Raw genomic sequence first — 25,911 nt, 5'->3', positions numbered from 1 at the left:
TCTTCTGGAGTAACTTGACTTAAGTTACCTTATTCACATCAGTGACTTACGTGTCATCGTCCGATCTAGGCTCAAGTCTGTTTTCATCGGTATCAATAGTGGAGCCTGCTTCTGCATTATCTTCCTTACTCTCTTTTGGCGGCCAGGGTGACAATGTCCCCTCTGGAGAGTGGAGGAGGAAGATATCTGATAAATGTACATCAAATATCTAGAACCACTACAGAAATTCTTGGAAAGGATTTTGTTCAAATCACAACAGTACAAACACCAGACTTCACTGATAGCCATTGTTACTGTTCACAGAAATATTTGGATAGTTCTAGCTCCCTAATCGTGTTTACTTTCCAACACAAAACCTATGGGTGGGAGGGCAACGCAGATCTGAAAGTTCAGAGAAAACTGAATTTTTAAGGGTATTGCCAGGGTATTGATTAAGGGCCTTATTCTGCAAATAATCCAACTGGAATGAATGTGACTATTTGGGTAGCAAAGTATTTAATGTGAGCAAAGGTGGCAAAATTGGGTCTTAAGTCTGGTTTATTAGACTTAATCGCTGAAAGATAAATCAGCTAAAAATTTGTGATCATATTACAGCACTTGCTCTATGGCTTGTTGAATATGGGTAGTGAGGTCTTAGTTTAGTTCAAATTTCTTAAAAGAAGTATATCTATGGGGAGAGAATGTCAGGATGGGATAATTTTTAAAATAGCCTGATGTGCTAAGAGAGCACATGCGTGTTAGTTAGCTAGGGAGTGTTGATTATGCAACTTCAAATGAAAGAATTTTCCCTGTAATCCATTTAGCAGGCTTGTGTTTGACACATGCAATTGAGCTGGTTTTAAAGGCTTTTATCTAATTCCATGTTCAGTTAATTTGCATTGGAGCATGCAAAACATACTAATTTCCAGTTGCACTAATTACATTATGAAAATTGTTTCACACTCTTACTTTTTGGCAACGTGCACTGTAACTTTGTGTTGGGTTTTTTTCTTTTTAAAAACCATCATCCTAACAGTATGCTGCAACCTAATTGATTAGGGCTCAGTGCAGATGTCTTATATGTGGAATTGTACCATCTTCAACCATGTAAAGTCAGTGATTGTGCTTTTGCCATCACATGCTATATCTTGTAGAAGATTTATAGCAGTTTATGTTGATGTATCCAAAAACAGGATGCAGCTAGTAATGTATGGAAGATTTTCTTATGTCTTGGGAAAGTGTTTTGAAAAATGTTCATTGCCATAGATGGCTTTCTCTAAAGTAATAGTGTCTGAATTCCCATTCTAGTCCAGTTCTTGTCCCCTGACAAAGTGAAACTGATAAATATATCAAAATAATGCTGGATAGAAAAAATGTCTGGCTTTGTGAAGTTGGTAAGCTGCAAAAATTCAGTGGCAGTCATAATACCATCTGGATCCCCCTAGCTCTAAAATACTAACCATCTACTAAATGACTGAACCCTTCTCTTCTGTCTTAATAGTTTGCCAAGTGGTTAAAAGATTTTTGTTTCACAAGTCCTCTACCAACTACAATAAGAACAATATAATCAAAGAAAAACTCCGTCTGGGGATGTTGGACATCTTATGTCTCTTTCCACTCTTGAGATATCTCATTTCCATTTTCATTATCAAAATATAGAGTAAAATTCTTCAGAGGATTCATCCTATAATTTACAGTAACAAATATCCTACCAGATTCCTCTTCAGTCCAGCCAAAGGAGTCATTAGACAGTTCTGCTTTCGCTAAGATACTCAGCAGTGTGCCAGGTGCTTCTTGTTTCCACTGTTTCCTGTTTTCTGGGGTTTCTTCAGGCACGACAACCACCTGGCCAGCTAGGAAACAGGAGAAGCATCAGGATACTGCATGTGATAAAACGTGAATATGACTTGGTGTTACTGCCATGTTCCCTTGCCAACTTAAAAGATTTTCATTTTTATAGTGGAGTTTCTCATTTCTTTGGTTCCTTAAGTAGCCAGTTGCTTTCCTTGTAGGATTTTCCTTCTCCAAGCAGACTGCTTTATCTGCAGTATTTGATCTGAGTGGTATTGCAAGGAAGGCCTACTTCTGGAGTATTTGCCACCAAAGTTTCTAATGATCAGAAAGCACCATTGTTTCTAATACTCAAAAATAATAGAATTAAACACTTTGTCCTCACTATAAAGTATCTATGCAAGAATGACGACATTTTTCATTAAAGCAAAATAGCCTTCTACAATTCAGACCTTGTGTAAGCAGGTGCAACTCCATTGACTAATTCCTGATTTCTTTCTCATAGTCCATTACAGGCTGAGAAAGCTGTAGAGGTGGTGTCCCTGAGATATGTCATCAAAGGTGGAATGAAACACAAAAGGGATGGTGTGGTCCCTCAACCCGTGTAAAGGGGAGAAGAGCAAACATGGTTTAGCTCCAATCCCTGGGGCTAATGGAAGTCTTTCCATGCCAGTTGTAGGCATGTGTACAAATCCCTTGGAGGGTCTCCATTGAGAAACCTGTATGTGGAGGGGAAGTGAAGCCAGCACATAGTGTAATGGTGCTGGTCTTCCCCGGGGATAGACAAGGAGCTACAGGATGGTGCTGTGTTTCTCTTATAGATCCCTGAGCTCCATCTACCCTGTCATTAATCCCTGGTGCTGGAGGAGAGAAGGCAGCAGGTCTGCAAGTCCTAAGTGAGACTGCTGCTATCTTTGCCATCTTGTGAGTGTTTCAGGCGGGGGAGGACATAGCTCACTGTTATTTATTGAGTGCCAAAGTGGAGTTTGGCACTGTACACACAGAGGTGTCTGCCAGAACAAGCTTACAGTCAAAATTAGACATAAATAATACAGCTCATGCATAATACACTGAACAAAGGTTTAATCTAAGAGTGGTGCAGATATTCTTTTCTACAACAGTAAATAGCAAGCCCCTGGACAACTAGGGTTTAACAAAGCTCTCAGGGTAGTTCCATGACATTCCCTTCTGCTGGGAGAATGGTGACTATAATGTTGATTCTTTACAATGTGGAGTTTGGATATTAAAGGAAGAGGAAAATTCTCAGTGTGCTGATATGGAGGGTCCCCCCCCAAGAAAAGATTTAGGCCAGGCTTTAGCTGGGCCTCAGCCCAACAGTCAATATTAGCTGTGCAGTTTTTCACCCACAATTAAATATGATTAAATTGCACCCACAACTGCACTTGTTTAAAAATCTGCTTTTAATTGTGCTTGCAATTCTGGAGGTCATTGTGAAAACTAAGGCCATAGGGCCACATTCTATCTTTCCCAGTGGCAGTCCCTGCCGACAGTCTTGCTGAGTCCAGGCACTCATGGCAGAGTTGAGACACACACCCACCCCCTGGTGTCAGAGCAGCCTACTCTGAAAAGATGGATCACAACAACCACCGCCCTTTGGAAGGGTATAACAGGCACTCTGCCATGTGACAGCATATTTCTGTGTGTCTGTGCAGAAACAGGAGAAGGACCATCACTCCATCCCCACCCCACTCTTGGGTGCTGTTGCTGATAGACATCCCTGGTCCCTGAGTGCCAGGAACACAAGGCCCAAAACTGTGGTTATCCCTTGTGCACATTTGCAAGGAGGGAGATAGCTTCTTGCATCTTTTCCCAGCCTATACACCCATGCAGGGCAAGCCACAGTCTAGCTCATATGATAAAGCACTAGTTAAGCACTAATGATGATAACACCAACCTCTTTTTAGTGCTTTTCATCAGTAGATCTCAAAGCACTTTACAAAAAGATGGAAAGTAGCATTATCCCCATTTTACACACATTAGAACAAATGGAAAATTATTATTACATCCTTTGGTTGAGTATATGCGATAACCTCAATTATCATGACAAACTCTGGTAATAACAGCACAGCAGATCTCATGAATATTCTGCTGTGAAACTCCCAAATCAAAACGTTGTTTAAATGTCTATAACCAGTCTAGCTGGATTAAGCTGGTCTTTGTCTACACACAGTAAAAAACAACAAATTCATACCAGGTTCACTTTCAGCCATTGTAGGGCAGACAGATGTGACATCTGCCTCCGCTAGAAAATCCAGGAGAGTCTGTGGGACTCTAACTTGCCATTGTTTTCTGATTTCCATGGCATTATCTATATTGCCAGCCTCTAAGGGAAAAAAAAAAGAACAAATAAATATTTCAGTGCCCTTCAAACAGATTTTACTGTGATTCTAATGCTTACTCTGACATACCGGTATATTGGAAACAAATCCTGTAAACAAGGATCCATCAGATGTTACGATAGGAGTCACTGACTGAATTTGAGTGAGTGTAACTACTAATTAATTTCCACGGTCAATATATTCACTTGCCCTGTGCTTCCCTAAGTAATACCTGCTTCTGGAGAGCAAAGTTCTTCCAAAGATTTTTGTGTGTAATCTTCATAGATCTTCATCCATTTCTCCTTAAGATTCTCACCATCCTCAAAAGTTAACGTCTCATTAAGTTTATCTAGTTCCTGAAACAAAATAGATTTTAGTAAGAAACAGAACACAAACATTGGGCAGTCACTTAATTCCCATTTTTACTGATTTTTTCAAATGTTTTCAGGTGGACAGGTAGATTGAAACAGTGACACAACATGAAAAGTGATAATGCAGCAGGAGTTTCAGAATACACATGATTATTTGTAAAACACTGGTTTGCAAGACGCTTTCCAAACATGTAGGAAGACAAGCTGGTAGAATGGTGCCTAATAAATAATAGGCGTTATTTTGAAAATGAGTTCTACTTTCAGATGTTAGGGTTTTTAAAACACATAACCATATCACTCTCCCTAGATCTTCTAGAGTGTTATTTCAATTTCTTCCAAAAGTGTCTAATTCACTGTTGTATTATTCCTGCTTTGTGCTTAGAATCATAGAAGATTAGGGTTGGAAGAGACCTCAGGAGGTCATCTAGTCCTAGCCCCCTGCTCAAAGCAAGACCAATCCCAACTAAATCATCCTAGCTAGGGCTTTGTCAAGCTGGGCCTTAAAAACCTCTAAGGATGGAGATTCCACTATCTCCCTAGGTAACCCATTCAAGTGTTTCAGCACCCTCCTAGTGAAACAGTTTTTCCTAATATCCAACCTAGACCTCCCCACTGCAACTTGCTCCTAGTTCTGTCATCTGCCACCACTGAGAACAGCCTACCTCCATCCTCTTTAGAGCCCCCCTTCAGGTAGTTGAAGGCTGCTATTAAATTCCCCCTCACTCTTCTCTTCTGCAGACTAAATAAGTCCAATTCCCTCAGCCTCCCCTCATAAGGGTCCAGAAATGCTATGAACTTTTGAATTCTATGAAACCATCACCAACTCAAAACAACAGTAGCTAGTAGCTCCAAAAGCAGCCATTGACATGTTCCAGAAATACTCAAAGGCACCTTATTAAAAGTAATTTATAAGGCAAATTTGGAGTTTGCAAACTAAATCACTTTGAGATATGATATTCCCAAAAAAACTTTTACAAAAGTAAAATTACTCTGAGCTTTAGTCCTTTTGTTTCTGATTAGGGCTGTCGATTAATCGCGATTAACTCACGCGATTAACTCAAAAAATTAATAGCGATTAAAAAAATTAATCGCAATTAATTGCGCAGTTAAACAATAGAATACCAACTGAAATTTATAAAAATATTTTTGGATTTCTTTCTACATTTTCAAATACACCAGACTCTCGCTAGAATGCGGGATTTGGGATCCATGCATGGTACCGCATTAACGTGGGGACCGCGTTAAAATGAATTGCAATTAAAGTAATTAAATTTGGGATCCATGGTCAAGACCGCGTTATATGCGAATTTGCACTACATAGATGTGTGCTCTAGCGAGGGTCCGGTGTATATTGATTTCAATTACAACACAGAATACAAAATGTACAGAGCTCACTTTATATTATTTTTATTACAAATATTTGCATTGTAAAAATCAAAGAAATAATATTTTTCAATTCACTTCATACAAGTACTGAAGTGCAATATCTTTATTGTGAAAGTGCAACCTACAAATGTAGGGGTTTTTTTGGTTACATAACTGCACTCAGAAAGCAAAACAATATAAAGCTTTAGAGCCTACAAGTCCACTCAGTCCTACTTCTTGTTCAGCCAATCGCTAAGACAAACAAGTTTGTTTACATTTATGGGACAAAATCCTGCCTGCTTCTTATTTACAATGTCACCTGAAAGTGAGAACAGGCATTTGCATGACACTTTTGTAGCCGGCATTGCAAGGTATTTACGTGCCAGATATGCTAAACATTCGTATGCCCCTTCATGCTTCAGCCACCATTCCAGAGGACATGCTTCCATGCTGATGATGCTCATTAAAATAAAAATGCGTTAATTAAACTTGTGACTGAATTTCTTGGGGGAGAATTGTATGTCTCCTGCTCTGTTTTTACACGCATTCTGCCATATACTTCATGTTCTAGCAATCTCGGATGATGACCCAGCACAGGCACTTTCACTGCAGATTTGACAAAACGCAAAGAAGGTACCTATGTGAAATTTCTAAAGATAGCTACAGCACTCAACACAAGGTTTAAGAATCTGAAGTGCCTTCCAAAATCTGAGAGGGATGAGGTGTGGAGCATGCTTTCAGAAGTCTTAAAAGTGCAACACTCCGATGCGGAAACTACAGAACCGAACCACCAAAAAAGAAAATCAGCCTTCTGCTGGTGGCATCTGACTCCAAATGATGAAAATGAATATGCATCGGTCCGCACTGCTTTAGATTGTTATCGAGCAGAACCCGTCATCGGCATAGACACGTCCTCTGGTGGTTGAAGCATGAAGGGACATATGAATCTTTAGTGCATCAGGCATGTAAATATCTTGCAACACTGGCTACAACAATGCCATGCAAACACCTGTTGTCACTTTCAGGTGACATTGTAAACAAGAAGCAGGCAGCATTACTTCCTACAAATGTAAACAAATTTGTTTGTCTGAGTGATTGGCTGAACAAGAAGTAGGACTGAGTGGACTTGTAGGTTCTAAAGTTTTACTTTATTTTTGAGTGCAGTTTTTTTTTGTATCTAATTCTACATTTGTAAGTTCAACTTTCATGATAAAGAGATTGCACTACATTATTTTTATTAGGTAAACTGAACAATACTATTTCTTTTGTTTTTTACTGTGAAAATATTTGTAATAAAAATAATAATATAATGTGTGCACTGTACACTTTGTATTCTGTGTGGTAATTGAGATCAATAGGTTTTAAAATGTAGAAAACATCCACAAATATTTAAATAAATAGTATTCTATTCTTTAACAGTGCGACTCATCATGATTCATCTTTTTAATCACGTGATTCATCTTTTTAATTGCACGATTCATCGCGATTAATTTTTTTACTCACTTGACAGCCCTATTTCTGATTAACGCTTTATCCAATCACCATCAAACTTCCCCCTCCAAAAATCTTCCTCTGGCAGATGATCATACATGTGCAATATCAAGTGGAATGTTTTCATTATAACAAAGGGAGGAGGAGGATTATAATGGAAACCTAGTTACAATGATGGAACTGCTATCATATCTTCAGACTACTAAAACAAATGTGTTTTTAACATAGCTACAACATACCTCTTCTTGCACAGTATCTTCCTCAAGAACACATGCATCTAAATTAATTTCAAATTTTACTCCTCCCTACAAAAAAGAAGTTCACATACTTCATTAAAGTAGCTCATTAAAATCTATGCAGTTTAAAAGCGGCATTACAAACTCAAAAATTACTTTTCTATGAAAACTGTTTATTGTTATTACGCCTGAAAAGATTAGAAAAAAAATATTTCCCCGTTTGTTCACTTTGTTTATTTGACAGCAATTTCTGTATAGTCAGTTTCAGTATGGTTAGTTTCCCATGTTTGTGTCTTTCACACAGCAACAGGGAAGGGGGAAAAAAGTTTTCAAAATTGAAAAATGTAGCAACAAAGATTAGCAGGTGGTTTCAGGGAAGTAGTAGTACTTAAAACTATTTTTAAAACACTTACTGATATTGACAATGTCCCTAAAAATGAAAGAGGGATAGCAATATTTTAGAGAGTTATTATATGATTATTGTTATGATAAGATGGCAAATGATTGTATGACAAGACGGCAGTGTCAGAGAATTAAAGAAAAGCCCTATTAAATAACCATCTAGTGCCCCCCTTTGCCATGCACACGATTGGTCTCTATTGTAGGTTCTCAAGAATCCTGTCCAATCCAAATTTTGAATACTTGCAGTGCCTGGTCTGCAATAACTTCCCTTAGAAGCCTTATTCCAATGCCTAATTGATATTGTTGTTAGAAAAGTTTCCTGACGTCTCATGTAAATTTTCATTTAACATTTTCATCTGCTTCTATTATTCAAACAACAGTAGAGAGATACAGTAACACCTCAAAGATACAAACACCAGAGTTATGGACTGACCAATCAACCAGACACCATGTGAAACCAGAAATAACCAATCAGGCAGCAGCAGAGACCAAAAAAAAGAAAGAGCAAGTACTGTATTATGCCCGTATTGCATCTTAAAGGTAGGCATAGGCACATCTGGGCTGCCTGTCCTCTCCCACCCCCAGGGCAGCCACTTACGCCAAGATGCTGGGGCTGCCAGCTCAAGGCAGCCAGAGCCTGCAGAGCAGGAGCAGTGCTGAGGTCTGTGCAGCTTTCACACCCCCACCTGGAGAGGGATGTGCTGTTTTTACCTCCATTCCCCAGGCTGGGAGGGGGACATTCTGTTTTCACACACAGGGCTGGAGAGGGGGACAAGCTTGCAAACTCATGTGGGGCTGAGTAGGGAGCCCAGCTGCTGATGAATCCTGGCCTGGAGTGTCAGCTGCTGGATCTGGAACCCAAACTGGGCTTTATTCAGAGTTATGAACATTTCAGAGTTACGGACAACCTCCATTTCCAAGGTGTCAGTAACTCTGAGGTTCTACTGTAAGAGATAATGACTTACAAAGGAAATGTTAATGGATTAACAGCCAGAGCTAACTTTGATTGAACCCGAATTCAATTGGAGTATTTTTATACAGTACTAGTGATAACTAAGAGGAGATATGATAACTGTGTAGCGTATCTAAAGTGTAGCTGTAGTTGTGTTGGTTCCAGGATATTAGAGACTCAAGTTAGGCAAGGTAGTGTCTTTACTTGGACTAAAGTCTTTTGATGAGAGAGACAAGCTGTCTAGCCACACAGAGCCCTTCTTCAGGTTGTCTCTCTCACCAAGATAAGTTGGTCCAATAAAAGATATTACTTCACCCATCTTGTCTCTAGAGTATCTAATGGGAGTCACTATCAAGTTGAGGGCAGGGCTGTGTTACTATGCTATTTTCCTTGATGACCCTTTGCTCCTACAGAAACTCTTATCCAGCGATCCATAGAGTAGCACTGGTGTTGACTTTTACGCACCCTGCTTTCTAGAGCTATCATGGCATAGTGGGACCATCTGAGACAAACAAAGGTAAGCTATAAAGGAGAAGAAAATAGGGCAAAGATCTCTGTTACCTTTGTTTTATGTTTCTTTTCCAGGACTCTTCTCTCTTGCCAGTTCTGTAGTCTGATATGTTTCAAGTTTTCTTCAATATCCTTGAAGAAAAAAATAAAATGCTCATAAAGTTCAAAAAGTACAATTACACATCCACTCCTCAGAACCAGAGTATGTATAGACTATGTTTAAAGTGTATGGTTTATGGTGTACATTTATTAATTGCTCTTTATAAATATTCTCCTGATTGCTTCGCTGCTAATTGGAATGGAACAGCAAATAACTGCCAATGTTAGCTGACTTGGCAAAAAAAAAATAAAATAAAAAAAGTTAGGAATTTTTTCAAAAAGTACAAACCTCTGATTTTTCAAACTCCCATATTTAAAGAATACTTTGTCAGATTACCCCAACAAATCAAACCCATGCTCTGACACAGGACCAGTATAAGAAGTTTCAGATTCATCTAGTTCTAGTTTGAGAGGCAGTGAAAAATCAAGTTTAGAATGGAAATCTGGTTACAACCTTAACTGTGGAAAGACTAATTGCCTCCATAGTATCTTGTCTCATGATGGCACATAAAATGTTATTTATACCACTTCATTTTCCTACATCCAATGCCACAACATAGCTCTGTATTAGCTACTTGTCAAATAAACAAAGAAAATTAGCATATCTTAAGGGGTCAGGTGCATTGCCATCTCCCAAATAAAATATCCAAACAATTTTCAGACTTTAACACGTGAAGCATAAGAAAACTCTCTCAAATACATGGAGGAAGTCAAGCCGGTGCTTAGCCCACAGATGCACTGTGCCATCTATTAGATGTTAGGAGAAAAGGTTTCTGTGCAGTTTTAATCCTGATTTCCCGTAAACTGACTGTGCCCTTGATTTAAATGGGCATTGAATCAGGTCCCAGATGCAAGTGGTTTCAATATACTCTGTTGTCTCTAGTAAAATGAAATAAACTACCTGGGGCCAAGTCACGCCTTAGAATTACATAGGACCCTAGCATCTCCCATTCCAAAATGTGCATGTCTATTTTCCACCAATTCCCCTGTTGCAACTCCCTGATAACCATCCTATAAAAAGAAATAGTCAAACTCCCAAAACAGCCAGATCAAATCCTCTCCCCAGCCCAAGTAACTGGGCTAGCTCACTGCTGCAGAACTCTCCGGGGTCTGGAAACGCAAGAATGGAGCCACTCTTCAGCTGCTAGTCCCCCCTAAGAACTGGAGTTGGTTTGCCAGCATTGGTGAGGAAGAAGTGGAGGATCTATGCTACAGGGATCCTCTGTCCCTACGTCTCTTCCTGGCCAAGAAGTCCCAATGGAATTTGGCTCTAACTCACTCCCTGTGCAGCCTCTGCAAGTGTTGCTCCTTCACAGCAAAACTGAACCTGCTAGCTCTGCACGGATCATCCGCAGCCATGAAGATCTGCCCCTGTGAGTGGATTCCACTGCATGCCACTTTTAAAGCATGAAAAAAGGAACAGATTTCTTTAAATAAAGCAAAAGTACACCACAGTAAAAGTTGGGGAGAAACAACATTGAGCTGAACAAACCAGGACCAAAAGAGAGAAAATTCTCAGGCTTAGACATAAAATAAACACAGGGAAATAAAATCTCGCATGCAGTAAAAAGTGACTATCAGATGTAAGTTATTTTTCATGTGTTCCTTCTTTCCTTGACTATTACTTCTCAGAGTTCTCAGAGAAATAGACTAGAGGTGTGCAGGATCACATTAACTTACTATACTTTAGTTAGTTTGTGGTAATGTGTTCAAACTCTATTATACAATGTTGATACCTGGACTGGTTCTTCTCTTCTTCCAGGAGGATCTTTTGGATCGGGCTGGCCCCCAGCATTCCCTTGTTTCACAAGATAGGTTTTGTCTTTTATTTGCGGTTTCTCCTAAAGGATATATTTACAAAATGCTTGTTTCAGTTACTGGGTAAATTGGATATTGGCTTTAAATGAACACTTCTGGAACTGTGTAGGGGGGAGTTGTTACCTGCAGTGCTCCTGCTTTGAATCTAAGTTCTTTTACCTCACTGTGGTACTGTTGACGAATTTTCTGTAATTGTTTCAGGTATTCCTGTTAAACAGCACCAAGTTTAGAATATCGTGCATGCAGTTTCCCTTAGAAACAACACTGGTTAAGAAAAAATAATACATGGACATCCAAATTATCTGTGTAACTATATATAGTAACATTGATTCTACCTTAATATTATTTTATTGTAGTTACATTTGTTTTAAAAAATCAGTTTATTATTAACTAAATACATTAGCATGTAATTTTTGTGTATCCATATGAGAAGTAAAATTATTACTGTTTTATCAATCATACAAAAGCATCATAGAATCAAGTACAGTTTATATAAAAAATGTAAGTAACCTCTGTTGATAACAATATATCGCATAAGTAGCATCTCTAAATGTGATAGTGAAGTGTGGAACTGGGAACAAAAACTAAGAGAATAAAACATCTTTTGGTTTGTGCACATGGGGACGCATTCTCCTCTCACGCTGTTTTTACAACAATGTAATTCTACTGACTTCAAAGGAAATGAGATCAAAATCAGGACTGTGTTCTTTCATATTGTTACTCAAATCAGCTTCTTGTACCAGGACCTTACCAGGTGGTGGCAGTGCTATACAACCTACATACGAATCCACCTAATACTGTACTTGTGGACAGGGAAAGAGTATCATTTTTCACAAATGGAAAGTATACTTGCCAATTAGTAAAATAAAATGGCTCTGGCCAACTAAGATGAACCAGTCTTATACCTCTTCTTTCATTTCATTCCTTCTAGCCAGATCACTCTGATGGTCTTTGAGCTGCTCTTCCATCATTTCCTGCTTCTGGATCTGGTTATGACGTGGGTCAGCAGAGGATGGTCGCAGTCCCTGTTGATATGCAAAAGATCATTTTCAGAGCAAAGGAATTTCCATTTAGAGATTTTCTCTTCTGAGTTTCCCCCCTCACACACACACCGCAATCAAAAGTGGCATAAGTACAGTACATATTTCTGGAAGAAATAGTTACAATGGTGTTTCACATTAGGAGGTTTTTCTTACAATAAAAAGTAAAACCTTGAGAAGAAAATTGCGGAATACATCAATTAAAACATTACAGCAGAGTTCCCTATTTGTCAGCACTATATTTCGATGTGAGAAAGACACAGGTTCATTTTCTGAACTTTCACTCATTTCCACTTTAGTGATTGTATTCTATAATTCAGTTTATATTTACCAACTGCTTTTCCACTTTCATCTTGTACTGCTGGGCTTCGAGCTGTCTTTGAAGATACTCTGTGAGCCTGACAGAACACAATGACATTCAACTATGGTATTTTTGTTTACAACTTTCAGCAAATTATACGAACATGGGAGCTCCCTATATATATACACACATACCCAGAAATATATTTGTTTACCAGAAGTTACTTGCTAAATGTATAAAGAATGTACTATTGAGTAACCATATATTCACTTGACCGCTGTCCCTTGCCCTCCCTACTCCATCAATTATACCAATCTTCTGAAGTTTGAGAAATAGTATATGAACATGTTATTAAAAACAATACTGTTTTGTAATGCATTCACACAAGAACCAAGAGTTAAAAGTTGCATGTTCAATCCTAAATGTTTCATTTTCTGACTTCTGTGTGCCTGTAACACCCTCACTTTGTATTAGCAGGGGTTTTTCATAGAATTTCTTCTTTTTTAGTTGTAAAACCATCAGCAGTCACTTGTAAGTTCCTTGGTCCTGAGTTATTTCGCATCATGCCTTCTGAATGCTACTGTCATTCAAAGAACCAAGCTCAACTTATTTTGTTCTTAACATCCTGAATTTAACCATCCTTAAACCGAGTATCCCAAATTCAGTCATCCTTAACTGAGATATCCCCAACCCTGCCTTCCTTGACCAAAACCTTATGATCCAGCCTATCTTAACTGAAGCCTCCAAAACAAGTCACTATTTAAATCTGCAAAAAGAAAAGGAGTACTTGTGGCACCTTAGAGACTAACAAATTTATTAGAGCATAAGCTTTCGTGAGCTACAGCTCACTTCATCGGATGCATTTGGCCCTCTGTTTTTTCCACCAAATGCATCCGATGAAGTAAGCTGTAGCTCACGAAAGCTTATGCTCTAATAAATTTGTTAATCTCTAAGGTGCCACAAATACTCCTTTTCTTTTTGCGAATACAGACTAACACGGCTGCTACTCTGAAACCTATTTAAATCCGGCATCCCTGAATCCTTAACCTGGTCTACCTTATGCAATGCTTCTTGAACCCATCCATTTGTGACTAAGGGACAGGCAGCCTCAGAAATAGGAGAACGCTTCCCACTGTGGGGCCTGAATGAGGAAGGCTGTGAAGTTTATAAATTTGCAGGAGAAAGGAACCTTTCTACGGAAGCTATAGTATAAGCTCTGCAGGAGGAACTCTCTCTGTGGCCTACCCTAACCCCAATCTCCAGGTGAGAGATCTGTATTGGTTCTGCTGGGTTTAGAGCCTTCTGAGCATTTGAGGTAGGGGTGGCAGGACAGAGGGAAGAACAGCCTTTAGCAATTAAAAAGCACATGTCCAGATAAGGGTAGTTTTATTTCTCCCACAATATTTGGACTGGGAGCTGCACAGAGATCTTGGACAAGTTTCTACAATGAACAGTTTCAAATGTCATGAAAATACATTCAGAAGTGAATCTCTAGGTTGAATTGGGTAGATAGAAATGGGCATTTCATTATTTCTTGTTGAATCATATGTAATACAAGAACCACATCAAAAGCTGAGCAGGAAAGGAATAACAGAATGCGCGACTCTGCTTCTACAGCTCAACATTGCTACATGATCAAAAAGATTGAGGAGTCAAAATATTGGTGATTCTTCAGCAATTAAATTGAGGGAAAAAGCTTACCACTCAGGTGGGGTTGGTGCAACTTGTCCTTTCCGTTTATAATATTCCTCGACTCTTTGGCTGATGTGAGAAAGGTCACCTTGTACATAAAGTCTCTTCTGCAAGTTGTCAAGTTTATCATAGTAATGACCATAATGTCCATGTACTCTGGCAGCTTCTGGCCTTTCTGCCATCTTAAATCTGGAGCGCCAAGGCTGAAAATACATATAACAGGATGAAATTTCAAAGGTAATGAATGATCATTCTTAACCCAAGACATGATAAGCTAGATGCTAGATTTTAATCCTCTGCACTAGTCACATTTTTAAGGCAAGTTCCATTCCCACTCCCTATTCTCAGTTAGGTGATAATACTAGCTGTCTACACTATACCTAGGACAACTTCCCCATATTTTTTCACACCTCATCTAGAGGCTTCTTGAAGCACATTTTTCTTACTGTAATCCTTTCCTGTCTACTCATTACTTGAACTCTGCTTATTCAGAGACTCTCCTCATTGTGAGTCAGCCAACAGTTCTTTGTGCCTATAAACTAGATACATTAGAGCCACTGTAATACATTTTATTTACATTGCTCTGAAGCCCTGAATGAATTCCAGGGCTGGCTTATTATGACATATTTTATTGTGAAACTTGGATATGAGGCAGCTCTATCTACACCTTTAAGGAGTTACATTTCAGGAGTTACCCAGGAGCAAGGTGGAACAAAAGGTTTAATTTCTAAGATATATACAATTTTGATAGAAAAAGATGCCAATAAGAAAACAACCCAGATGAAAAGATGGGAGAGGGATTTGGATAAAGAAATTGAGAAAGGGGATATACATCTTCAATTTGTATAGCTCAAAGATTTTTTTAAAAAATATAGATTACTGTATAAATGGCATATGACTCCAGTTTAGATCCATCATATTTTTGCTAATAGGGAGGCTGCAGGGAAAGGGAAACATATTTGCACATGTAGTGCTTTTGTCCAGGAATTAGACAGTTTAAGGAATACATTATTAAAAAGATTACTCTCATGACAAAAAGCCAGCTTCCTAGAGATCCCTTGACAGGCTTACTTAATGCTCTGGAAAGGAGCTACATTTTAAACAGACCAAATTATTTTCTTTTTTTTATTTTTAGCAGTTAGACTTTGTGTTGAACTTTATTGGAAAAATGTGGCACACGCCCTCCTCCTTCTATGGAATTGTGGAATGGTAAAATATGGATTGTCCTTATAGCGGAAAAACACAAGTACGTACACAAGAGAAGTGCCAGAAAGAGGATAGGTACTGTACTTAGAAATTGGTCACTTTTTCTAGTATACTCAGAAGAGGAGGGTTCCTCAACTGACAAGCCAGAATATTTAGCCAGGTTGTCTGAAGATTAACCTGATCCTAAATAAGCAATATAATGTATTATACAGTTACATAATATGTTAACATTATATTTAAGGTCCTACCAATTTCACTCATAGGATTTAAAAAATTGTAAATTTCATTATTTCAGCTATTTAAATCTGAAATTTCACAGTGTTGTAATTGTAGGGGTCCTGACCCAAAAAGGAGTTGTGTGTGGGGGGGGGGGGGAAATCGCAAAGGTTAGTGTGTGTGTGTGTGTGGGGGGGAATCCTGCGGTAGTGCTACCCTTACTTCTGCACTTTTGCCGGCAGCAGCACTGACTTCAGAGCTGGGCAGCTGGAGAGTAGTGGCTGCTGGAGAAGAGCCCAGCTCTGAAGGCAGAGCTGCCGCCCGCAGCAGCGCAGAAGTAAGGATGGCATGGTATGCTGTTGCCACCCTTACTTCTGCACTGCTGCCTGCAGAGTTGTTCCCTCAGTCAGCAGCCACCACTCTCCGGCCACCCCGCTCTGAAGGCAGAGCAGAAGTAAGGGTGGCAATACGGCAGCCCTCCTGCAACTCCCTTTGGGTCAGAACCCCCAATTTGAGAAACACTGCTCTCCCCCATGAAATCTGTATAGCATAGGGTAAAATCACACAAAAGACCAGATTTCATGGTGGGAGACCAGATTTCTGGGTCCGTGATGCATGATTTCAAAATGATTTCATGACTGAGAATTTGGTAGGGCTCTAATTATATTGTAACTTTGCCTAAATAAGAAAAACACTGTGCTCCAAATTCTGCTCTCAGTTATGCCAGTGCAAACCTGGAGCAACTTCACTATGTCCATTGAATTGCTCTGGATATACACCAGTATAACTGAGAGCAGAATTAAGCCGTATATCCTTCAAATGGGAAAAGACTGTTTGATTGCCTCCATTGCCAAATACTTCGAAATGCACTCCTGCCAATAATCCAAAATAGTCTTTTAAAAAGCAGATTTCTTCCATTTCAATCTGACTACATTTCAGAAAGGAATAAAGCTCTGTAAGTCTTGTAGGCACAGTACCTGGGCAATAGGTTGCTGGACTCTTGAAGGAGGTTTCCATTCATTACTATGCAATAATTCCTGTTTCTTGACAGGTGCCACCATCCTGGATCTTGGAGGATGATGGTCCTGGACTCTCACTTTTTGAAGTTTAGGAACTTATTTAACAATAAAAAAATATAATTGTAATGGTAATTATTCCTATTGTTCTTATTACATAATAAACTGTAATAAAGTGCATATGTCTAATACACACTGAACTGTCTAATACATATCCCTTTGGCCTTGTCTATACTACAAAGTATTGTTGACAAAACTGTGAACGTGTACACTGTGATGCAACTTTTGGCAGCAAAAATGCCCTGTTTTGGCGACAAAATAAAACTACCCTGATGAGAGACATAAGCCTTTTTGATTAAAATTTTCGTCGACAAAGTGCCAGTGTAGACACGACACTTGATTTTATCGCTTTATTAGGCCTCCAGAAAATGTCCCACAATGCAGTTTGAACTCCACTGACCCGCAGCCAGGTAAACAACCATCTGCCCCTCCCACTTAGAAGTCCCGGGAATTTTTGAAATTCCATTTCCTGTTTGCTCGGCATGGGAGGTCTCTTCTCAGATGACTATGGCAGGTTATCGCAGCAAACGCTCTCCTGTTTGGACCACTGCGGAGCTGCTGGATCTTATACTTAGTCCTGCCATGAGCGTAGGGGACTAGACCAGATGACCTCTCGAGGTCCTTTCCAGTCCTATGATTCTATGATCTGCACAGTATATGGGGAGAGGAAGCTGTGCAGTGCCAGCTGTGCTTGAGCCATAGGAATTTGGATACCTACGGGCAGATTGCTCGAGGCTTGTGAGAAAAGGGCTATAATTGGGACACGCTGCAGTGCAGAGCGAAGATAAAGACACTGAGGCAGGCGTACCACAAGGCGAGGGAGGGGAACCGTCACTCCGGTGCTGCATTTAAGACCTGCCAGTTCTATAAGGAGCTGGACGCTATTCTCAGTGGCGACCTCACCTCCATTGCCAAGAGCCCCATGGATACTTCGGTGGGCCTGGAGGCAGCAGAAAGAGGGCCTAACCCGGAGGATGACATTGTTGATGAAGAGGTGGAGTTAGACAACGATGAGGAGCTCCCAGCAGGGTCGCCCAGTGGGCCAGGCAGCCAGGAACTGTTCATCACTCCAGAGGCATCTAACCAGTCTTAGCAGTTGCTCTCCGGTGAGCAAGAAGCAGGAGAGGAGATGCCTGGTAAGTGGCTCTGGTTTGTGTAGCTCAGAAGTGGGTTCAGGGTACAGAAATGTATACAGCTGGCTGTGTTTCTGTGAGCTGGACATTTTCCTGTGTAGCTAATTGGTACGGGGGAAACAAGGTGTTGATCCATGCCGAGATCTCACAGGAATCCTCCAGAGAGATCTCCAGGAAAGTTTTCTGGAGATACTTGGCAATCTTCTGCCTAAGATTCCTTGGCAGAGCTGCTTTGATCCTTCCTCCATTGTAGAAAACTTTCCCATGCCATTCAGCAATCACTTGTGCAAGGACCAAAGCGGCACACAGGCGAGCAGCATAGGGACCAGGGCGGAAGCCACAAGCAGGTAGTAGATGTACCTTCATTTCCCTGCTTACCCTCAGCAGTGAGATATCTGCTACAATGTGGAAAAGTGTGGGAGAATTTTAGAATGTTTTCCCTAATTGGCTGCCCCATAACCCTTGCAGAGTGAATGCTCTTTTCCCCATGTAGAGCACCCCCCGACCCAGCCAACACTCACCATGCTTTGGGTGTTCACAAAGATATGTGCTTCCCAAGGGTCAGTGAGAAAGTGATTGTTATGTGACAAAAGGTGTATTTAATTGAAATTTTTCAAATCTGTGCATGAATTTAACAATCATGCTTCTGTGCATTGTTCCTTCTGCTTCAGCAGATATGTGTAGCTCAGGAACACCCCACGCACCCCGGATGAGCGTCTCTGCCAGATAAGAAAGTATCAAAGACAGAGCAAAGATGATGTGTTCTGGGAGGTACTGCAGTGCTCCAATGCAGAGAAAAGGGACTGCAAGTTGTGGAGGGAAGCCGAAAGGCAGGACAGAAAATAAAATCAGGAGTTTGTTAAGGACGCTACTGAGCGGATGATTAAAGTCATGGAGGAGCAAACGCAGATGCTGAAGTCCTTAATAATTCTGAAGACTAAGTAGATTCATGCTTCCCTCCCCTGCAGCACATTCAGAACTCTTTCCATGCCCCCCCCAACTCAGCCTGCATGATCCTTTCCACCTTCTGGGACTTCTCAGTTTCCCATTCACTCCCTTTCATAATGATAGCTGGACCTACACACAGCTCTGACAGTCTGCCCTTCTCTGGTACCTCCTTTCCCACCGCACATCTGTGTGTGTGTGTGTGTTTCTTGTAAATAAAAGCAAAGTTTTTGAATGGTAACTCATCTTTGTTTTTTACAAATGGAGATAGTAGGCACTACCAATACATACACAGGCAGTTTAATCATTTGCTTACTGGAATATAAGGCCCCAAATGTTACCATTACTTCCTAGGAAAACTACATGTAATGTAACATTGCAGCACCAATCACAGAGATATACATTACTAGTTCTCATTTTCAAAGTGTTGCCTCAAAGCCTCCCTGATTCAAATTGCCCCCCTCTTGGCTCCTCTGATAGCCCTGGTATCTGGCTGATCAAAATCAGCAGCCAAGCAGTCTGCCTCATCACTCCACCTTGAGCAAACTTTTCACCCTTAACTTCACAGAAATTATGCAACATACAGCACGCAGCTATGACCATGGGAATATTATCCTCATTAAGATCTAACTTGCCATAAAGGCATCATCAGTGTGCCTTTAATCTGCCAAAGGCAAATTCCACAGTCATCAGGCACCTACTCAGCCTGTTGTTGAACCACTCCTTACTGCTGCCCAAGTTTCCCTTGTAAGGTTTCATGAGCTATGGCTGTAAGGGGTATGCCGGGTCTCCCAGGATCACTATAAGCATTTTAACATCCCTCACTATTATCTTCTGGTTAAAGTCCCCGCTTGTAGCTTTCTATACAGGCCAGTGTTCCTGAAGATGTGTGCATCATGCACCTTCCAGGACCACCCCGCATTGATGTCAGTGAAACGCCCATGGTGATCCACAAGCTCCTGCAACACCATGGAGAAGTACCCCTTCCTATTGATTTACTCTGTCGCAAGGTGGTCTGGGACCAAAATTGGAATGTGTGTGCCATCTATCATCCCTCCACAATTAGGGAAACCAATTTCTGCAAAGCCATCCACTATTTCACACACATTTCCCAGAGTTACAGTCCTTCGTAGCAGGATGCGATTAATTGCCCTGCACACTTGCATTAATGCAGCCCCAATGGTTAACTTCCTGACTCCAAATTGATTTGCGACTGACTGATAGCAGTCTGGAGTCATCAGCTTCCACATGGCAATTGCCACATACTTCTCTACCAATAGGGCAGCTTTTATTCTCATGTCCTTGTGCCGCAGTGCTGGGGTGAGCTCCACACACAGTTCCAGGAAGGTGGCTTTCTGCATCTGAAAGTTCTGTAGCCACTGCTCTTCATCCCACACCTACATGACGATACGATCCCACCATTCAGTGCTTGTTTCCTGAGGCCAAAAGTGACGGTCCGCCCTCTACAGCTGTTCTGTGAATGCCAAAAGCAGTCTAAGGTTGCTCCTATCTATATTACATGTCAGGAAACTGGGAGTCTTCTTCAGTTAGGAACTTCATGAACTACAGCTGCAGCGGCACAGGAGCTAGCAAACAGAGCTCTAAACAGGGGAGTTTGAGTGGGAGTTTGAAGGGGAAGTTTGGCTTGTGGTGCTTGTTTGGGGTTTGCTTTTGCTGGGGGGGTGTGGTCTTTTTGGTGTGGCTTGTGTTTCCCAGATTAACAGGATTTAGGTGGGAAGGAGATGACAGATATAGAGGCAGCTGTGGGAGTGACTCCTGTAGTGAAAGACACATTGAGGATGACTGGATGTGGAAGCTGTGGTATGTACATGATCCTGGAGGGGGGAACCGGTAAGAGTTTTTTCTGCATGAAATGTCGTCTGATAGAGCTGATGGAGGAAAAGATCCGAGGTTTGGAGATGCAGGTGGAAAGTCTGGTTGAGTTTAGGAAGGGGTTTGAGCAGATGATGGAGCAAAGATATGAGGTATCTGAAGGGAAAAGCTCAGACTCACAGATGGAAGCAGGGCTGGGGAATTTTGAGGAGAGACTGGATGAGGAAAGTGGTCAGTGGAAACATATGACTCAAAGAACCAGGCAGAGAAAAAGACGGGCTAGTGAAGGAGAAATAGAGCTTAGGAACAGGTTTGCAGAGTTGGAAAATGAAGAAGGGGCTCAGCAGGTACTTGTTGAAGGTGGAAGGGTAAGGAAGAAGAGAAGAGAGGCTAGTCCTATAGAAAAAGGGGAAGAGTCAAGGGAGACTACACCAAATATGAGCCCCAGGAGGATACAGGATGGGTTGAAGAGGATTGTAAGGGAAAATAGGAATGGAAAGAACTTGCAGCCAGAGGGAACAGGGGAGAGACTGGAGAATAGCACTGTCACCAGGAAAAGGCAGGTCTATGTGATCGGGGACTCTTTATTGAGAAGAATAGAGAGGCCTGTAACTAGAGCTGATCCTGAGAATAGAAGGGTGTGCTGTCTTCCGGGTGCTAAGATACGGGATGTAGACCTGAGGTTGAAAAGGATCCTAAAGGGAGCGGGAAAGAATCCCCTAATTATCCTTCATGTGGGAACAAATGATACAGCCAGATTCTCGCGGGAAAGTATCAAGGGAGACTCTGCTAAGCTGGGGAAGACACTTAAGGAAATTGAGGCTCAGGTGATCTTTAGCGGGATCCTTCCTGTTCCTAGAGAAGGGCAACAAAGGTCTGATAAGATTATGACTGTCAACAGATGGCTTAGGCAGTGGTGCTATAAGGAGGGCTTTGGGATGTATGGCCACTGGGAGGCATTCACGGACAGAGGTCAGTTCTCTCGGGATGGACTTCATCTGAGTAGGGAAGGAAATAGACTTCTAGGATCGAGGCTGGCACAACTGATAAAGAGAGCTGGGGGGAGATGGATGGGAGATGTCCAGAAAATCTCCACGCCAGATTTTAGCATTGAGAGGGAAGAAGATGAAGTAAGAAAGGATACAGCCATGGGTAGGAGAATGTATATAAGGAGCGAGGGCGGTGTGGATACTAGTCTAATAGGTTATACTGGCTGTAGAATGACTGTGCCTAATAGGGTACAAAATGTGAGCGAGTCCAAACAGCAAAAATTAAGATGTTTGTACACCAATGCGAGGAGTCTAGGTAACAAAATGGAGAAACTAGAGCTACTGGTGCAGGAAGTGAAACCAGATATTATAGGGATAACAGAAACATGGTGGAATAGTAATCATGACTGGACTACAGGTATTGAAGGGTATGTGCTGTTTAGGAAATACAGAAACAAAGGTAAAGGGGGTGGAGTAGCATTGTATATCAATGATGAGGTAGAATGTAAAGAAATAAGAAGCGATGCAATGGATAAGACAGAGTCCATCTGGGCAAAAATTATATTGGGGAAGAAAACTAGTAAAGCCTCTCCTACGATAGTGCTTGGGGTGTGCTATAGACCTCCGGGATCTAATTTGGATATGGATAGAGCCCTTTTTAATGTCTTTAATAAAGTAAATACTAATGGAAACTGGATGATCATGGGAGACTTTAACTTCCCAGATATAGACTGGAGGACCAGTGCTAGTAATAATAATAGGGCTCAGATTTTCCTAGATGCGATAGCTGATAGATTCCTTCATCAAGTAGTTGCTGAACCGACTAGAGGGGATGCCATTTTAGATTTAATTTTGGTGAGTAGCGAGGACCTCATAGAAGAAATGGTTGTAGGGGACAATCTTGGCTCAAGTGATCATGAGCTAATTCAGTTCAAACTAAATGGAAGGATTAACAAAAATAAATCTGCAACTAGGGTTTTTGATTTCAAAAGGGCTGACTTTCAAAAATTAAGGAAATTAGTTAGAGAAGTGGATTGGACTGAAGAACTTATGGATCTAAAGGTAGAGGAGGCCTGGGATTACTTTAAATCAAAACTACAGAAGCTATCGGAAGCCTGTATCCCAAGAAAGGGGAAAAAATTCATAGGAAGGAGTTGTAGACCAAGCTGGATGAGCAAGCATCTTAGATAGGTGATTATGAAGAAGCAGAAAGCATACAGGGAGTGGAAAATGGGAGGGATCAGCAAGGAAAGCTACCTAATTGAGGTCAGAAGATGTAGGGATAAAGTGAGAGAGGCTAAAAGTCGAGTAGAGTTGGACCTTGCAAAGGGAATTAAAACCAATAGTAAAAGGTTCTATAGCCATATAAATAAGAAGAAAACTAAGAAGGAAGAAGTGGGGCCGCTTAACACTGAGGACGGAGCGGAGGTTAAAGATAATCTAGGCATGGCCCAATATCTAAACAAATACTTTGCCTCAGTCTTTAATAAGGCTAAAGAGGATCTTGGGGATAATGGTAGCATGACAAATGGGAAGGAGGATATAGAGGTAGATATTACCATATCAGAGGTAGAAGCGAAACTGAAACAGCTTAATGGGACTAAATCGGGGGGCCCAGATAATCTTCATCCAAGAATATTAAAGGAATTGGCACCTGAAATTGCAAGCCCATTAGCAAGAATTTTTAATGCATCTGTAAACTCAGGAATAGTACCGAATGATTGGAGAATTGCTAATATAGTTCCTATTTTTAAGAAAGGAAAAAAAAGTGATCCGGGTAACTACAGGCCAGTTAGTTTGACATCTGTAGTATGCAAGGTCCTGGAAAAAATTTTGAAGGAGAAATTAGTTAAGGACATTGAAGTCAATGGTAAATGGGACAAAATACAACATGGTTTTACAAAAGGTAGATCGTGCCAAACCAACCTAATCTCCTTTTTTGAAAAAGTAACAGATTTTTTAGATAAAGGAAATGCAGTGGATCTAATTTACCTAGATTTCAGAAAGGCGTTTGATACCGTGCCACATGGGGAATTATTAGTTAAATTGGAGAAGATGGGGATCAATATGAACACCCAAAAGGTGGATAAGGAATTGGTTAAACGGGAGACTGCAACGGGTCCTACTGAAAGGCGAACTGTCAGGTTGGAGGGAGGTTACCAGTGGAGTTCCTCAGGGATCGGTTTTGGGACCAATCTTATTTAATTTTTTTATTACTGATGTTGGCACAAGAAGTGGGAGTGTGCTAATAAAGTTTGCAGATGATACAAAGCTGGGAGGTATTGCCAATTCGGAGAAGGATCGGGATATTATACAGGAGGATCTGGATGACCTTGTAAACTGGAGTTATAGTAATAAGATGAAATTTAATAGTGAGAAGTGTAAGGTTATGCATTTAGGGATTAATAACAAGAATTTTAGTTATAAGTTGGGGACGCATCAATTCGAAGTAACGGAAGAGGAGAAGGACCTTGGAGTATTGGTTGATCATAGGATGACTATGAGCTGCCAATGTGATATGGCTGTGAAAAAAGCTAATGCGGTTTTGGGATGCATCAGGAGAGGCATTTCCAGTAGGGATAAGGAGGTTTTAGTACCGTTATACAAGGCACTGGTGAGACCTCACCTAGAATACTGTGTGCAGTTCTGGTCTCCCATGTTTAAAAAGGATGAATCCAAACTGGAGCAGGTACAGAGAAGGGCTACTAGGATGATCTGAGGAATGGAAAACTTGTCTTATGAAAGGAGACTTAAGGAGCTTGGCTTGTTTAGCCTAACTAAAAGAAGCTTGAGGGGAGATATGATTGCTCTCTATAAATATATCAGAGGGATAAATATAGGAGAGGGAGAGGAATTATTTAAGCTCAGCACCAATGTGGACACAAGAACAAATGGGTATAAACTGGCCACCAGGAAGTTTAGACTTGAAATCAGACGAAGGTTTTTAACCATCAGAGGAGTGAAGTTTTGGAATAACCTTCCAAGGGAAGCAGTGGGGGCAAAAGATCTATCTGGTTTTAAGATTCTACTCGATAAGTTTATGGAGGAGATGGTATGATGGGATAATGGGGATTTTGGTAAGTAATTGATCTTTAAATATTCAGGGTAAATAGGTTTTTTTGCCTTCCTCTGTAGCATGGTTGACTGGAGGGAGGCTTCTCTGCTCCTTGAAGTTTTGAACCATGATTTAAGGACTTCAATAGCTCAGACATGGGTGAGGTTTTTCATAGGAGTGGGTGGGTGACGTTCTGTGGCCTGCGCTGTGCAGGAGGTCGGACTAGATGATCAGAATGGTCCCTTCTGACCTTAGTATCTATGAATCTATGATTAACTGCACTGCCATCCATGATGTCTTAATGAAAGTTATCAAAGCATAGGAAAGCAGTGCAAGATCCATCCCTTCTCACAAAGATGCTTGGATTCACAGCAAAGAGGGGCCATTGAAAAATGCCACGAAAGAAAGCCAAAAGCCCATAGAATGCTGGGACAGAAAGCAATGTATCACGGGACATTAAGCCCGGTCCCAAGATGTGACCCAATCCACTCCACCTTCCCACAACACCTAGTGAGAGAAGGTGTCGAGCTGGACTATGGGATAGGTACCCACAGTGCATTGCTCACACTGTCAATGATAGTGTCCCAATTGTGGACGCGCTCTGCGGACAGAGCAAGTGTGAACATGACATACTGATTTCTATTATGCCGATTTTTGAGCGTCAACATCACTTTTGTCGACATAACTTTGTAGTGTAGACAAGGCCTTTATATTCCACCTTAATAATAATAATACTGTACACCTCACCTCATGCCTTACATCCAAAGAGACCAAAGCTTTTTGAAAGCATTAATTAATTAAGATTCAGAACACTCTTGTGAGGTAGGTATTCTTTCACTCATTTTACAGATAAGTAAACTGAAGCACAGAGAGAGCTGTCCAAGGTTATACAGAGATTCAGTGCTAGACTCAAGAATAGAATGTAGTAGTTTTGAGGTCCAGGGCCAGATTTCAATGCAGTTAGCCCCCTAATCTGCTTAGGCACTTCTGTAAATCCCACTAGGTGCCTAGCTGCACCTGTAGGACCCAAAATACATTTGTAAATCTGGCCCTCAGTCATGTCCTCTAACCA

General features: G+C 40.8%; 1 protein-coding gene across 1 annotated transcript in view; it reads right to left on the bottom strand.

Moving 5' to 3' along the window:
* NEK5 (NIMA related kinase 5) overlaps window positions 1-25,911 on the bottom strand; it is a 44,926-nt gene that overhangs the window by 1,522 nt on the left and 17,493 nt on the right. The window contains exons 11-22 of the mRNA XM_038370224.2: window positions 16,786-16,922; window positions 14,396-14,589; window positions 12,725-12,791; window positions 12,259-12,378; window positions 11,477-11,560; window positions 11,272-11,376; window positions 9,488-9,568; window positions 7,576-7,641; window positions 4,342-4,465; window positions 3,983-4,114; window positions 1,692-1,832; window positions 51-162 (exon numbers count right to left, since the gene is read on the bottom strand). Of these exons, the coding sequence (XP_038226152.1) occupies window positions 51-162; window positions 1,692-1,832; window positions 3,983-4,114; window positions 4,342-4,465; window positions 7,576-7,641; window positions 9,488-9,568; window positions 11,272-11,376; window positions 11,477-11,560; window positions 12,259-12,378; window positions 12,725-12,791; window positions 14,396-14,589; window positions 16,786-16,922 (1,363 nt within the window). The remainder of the gene's footprint in view (window positions 1-50; window positions 163-1,691; window positions 1,833-3,982; window positions 4,115-4,341; window positions 4,466-7,575; window positions 7,642-9,487; window positions 9,569-11,271; window positions 11,377-11,476; window positions 11,561-12,258; window positions 12,379-12,724; window positions 12,792-14,395; window positions 14,590-16,785; window positions 16,923-25,911) is intronic.

Source organism: Dermochelys coriacea, chromosome 1, assembly GCF_009764565.3.
Source record: "Dermochelys coriacea isolate rDerCor1 chromosome 1, rDerCor1.pri.v4, whole genome shotgun sequence".
Lineage (NCBI taxonomy): Eukaryota > Metazoa > Chordata > Testudines > Dermochelyidae > Dermochelys > Dermochelys coriacea.
The sequence above is the reverse complement of the archived record's forward strand: the minus strand, read 5'-3'. Positions and strand labels throughout refer to the sequence as shown.